The following is a 1,508-nucleotide window of genomic DNA, read 5'->3' on the forward strand; positions in this document are numbered from 1 at the left end:
TTCCGGATTTGAGTAATACTACTTGTGGACATCCGTATACAATGAGGGGGCCGCAGCTCCAGCGCTAGCTCCTGGGGGGTTGTTTTTAGCCCTGAGCGATGTCCTCCGGACTCTGAAGTATGAGCTGCTTCCCGCTATTCTAGGAGCTCCAGGTTAAGGGGTTATTTGAAATAATTTGACCTCCCAAGTGAAATCAAATGATCGGACGGTGAAGTTGGTCGCTTGGTACCTTAACTACTTATACCTACGGATATCGCCTCTCGTTTCTATATTCTATTTCTTTTCTTGTTTCTACCTTCGTTTTCCAGCATTTGCAACTTCAAACACCTCGCCTTTGCGAGGCTGCGGTTTTTAAAGCTGGCAGCGGGTCTGTACAATATTCCAGTTACGGTGGTTAAAGTTTCTTGAGAATATGCTCTTTCGACATGGTCTAGGCTTGCTCGCCCTCGTCACCTCTGACGTGCTGGCTGCGACGTAAGTGTCAAGTGCTCATCGGATGAAGATGTGAAATTGTGGGATACTGACCCTTCTGATAATTTTCCATGGAAGGCATCACAACCACATCCATGCTACCTACGAAAAACGTCAATCGTCCAATACCACAGAGGAATATGAATATGTCATTGTCGGATCTGGCCCCGGCGGGGGCCCTCTCGCATCTAGGCTTGCTCTTGCAGGGCATAAAGTCCTTCTGATCGAAGCTGGCGATGACCAAGGCGATTCCACAGTGTATCAAACCCCAGCTCTTCATCTGCAATCGAGTGAATACCAAGAAATGCGCTGGGACTATTGGGTTAACCATTACTCTGATCTCGAACGCCAAGAGAAAGATTCCAAATTTACTTATGGGAAACCCGATGGCCAATTCCATGTCGGAGCAGCTGCAGATGCAGATGCCAAACCTTTGGGAATTCTATACCCAAGAGCAGGAACGCTCGGAGGCTGCGCCTCCCATAATGCTTTGATTAGTGTTTATCCTCATAGGAGTGATTGGCATAACATCCAAACCATCACTGGTGATGCATCCTGGGCTCCGGATAAAATGCGCAAATTTTTTGAGCGTTTAGAGCGGTCTAGATATTTGCCTAATGGTATTGTCGGTCATGGTTTCGAAGGTTGGTTCGAAACTAGCCTGACAAACTTGGGCATCGTCGTGCAGGACCTCAAACTCGTCTCCCTGGTCGTTGCTATTGGCACTGCCATGGGAAAAGGTGTCGGCAGGCTAATCTCAACTGTAGCTGGCTTAGGAGAGGCTTTGCTTTCTGATCTTAACTCCGATAGTCCGCTTCGTGACTCCACTGAGGCCGTATACCAGGTTCCCATCGCTGTCAATACTCATGGTTATAAACGAAACGGCCCTCGTGAATTCATCCTCCAGACTGCCAATGCGGTCAATGAAGATGGCTCGCGAAAATACCATCTGGATATTGCCCTCAATACACTTGTAACCAATGTCACGATTCGACACATCTGGTCCTGTCCCGAAGGCCATTGGTGTAGATTCGAAT

At 48.0% G+C, this 1,508-nt stretch overlaps 1 protein-coding gene across 1 annotated transcript; it reads left to right on the forward strand.

Annotated features, from left to right (window-relative positions):
• Positions 1–412: 412 nt before the first annotated feature.
• HCAG_02745 (predicted protein) lies at positions 413–1,448 on the forward strand (the record flags this gene model as incomplete). The annotated part of the gene is made up of 3 exons (XM_001542524.1): positions 413–474; positions 550–1,115; positions 1,282–1,448. The coding sequence occupies 3 exons, from the start codon at positions 413–415 to the stop codon at positions 1,446–1,448; spliced, it is 795 nt and encodes a 264-aa protein (XP_001542574.1).
• Positions 1,449–1,508: the final 60 nt, after the last annotated feature.

The sequence above is a fragment of the Histoplasma capsulatum genome, genomic scaffold, assembly GCF_000149585.1.
Source record: "Histoplasma capsulatum NAm1 scaffold_2 genomic scaffold, whole genome shotgun sequence".
Classification (NCBI taxonomy): domain Eukaryota; kingdom Fungi; phylum Ascomycota; class Eurotiomycetes; order Onygenales; family Ajellomycetaceae; genus Histoplasma; species Histoplasma mississippiense.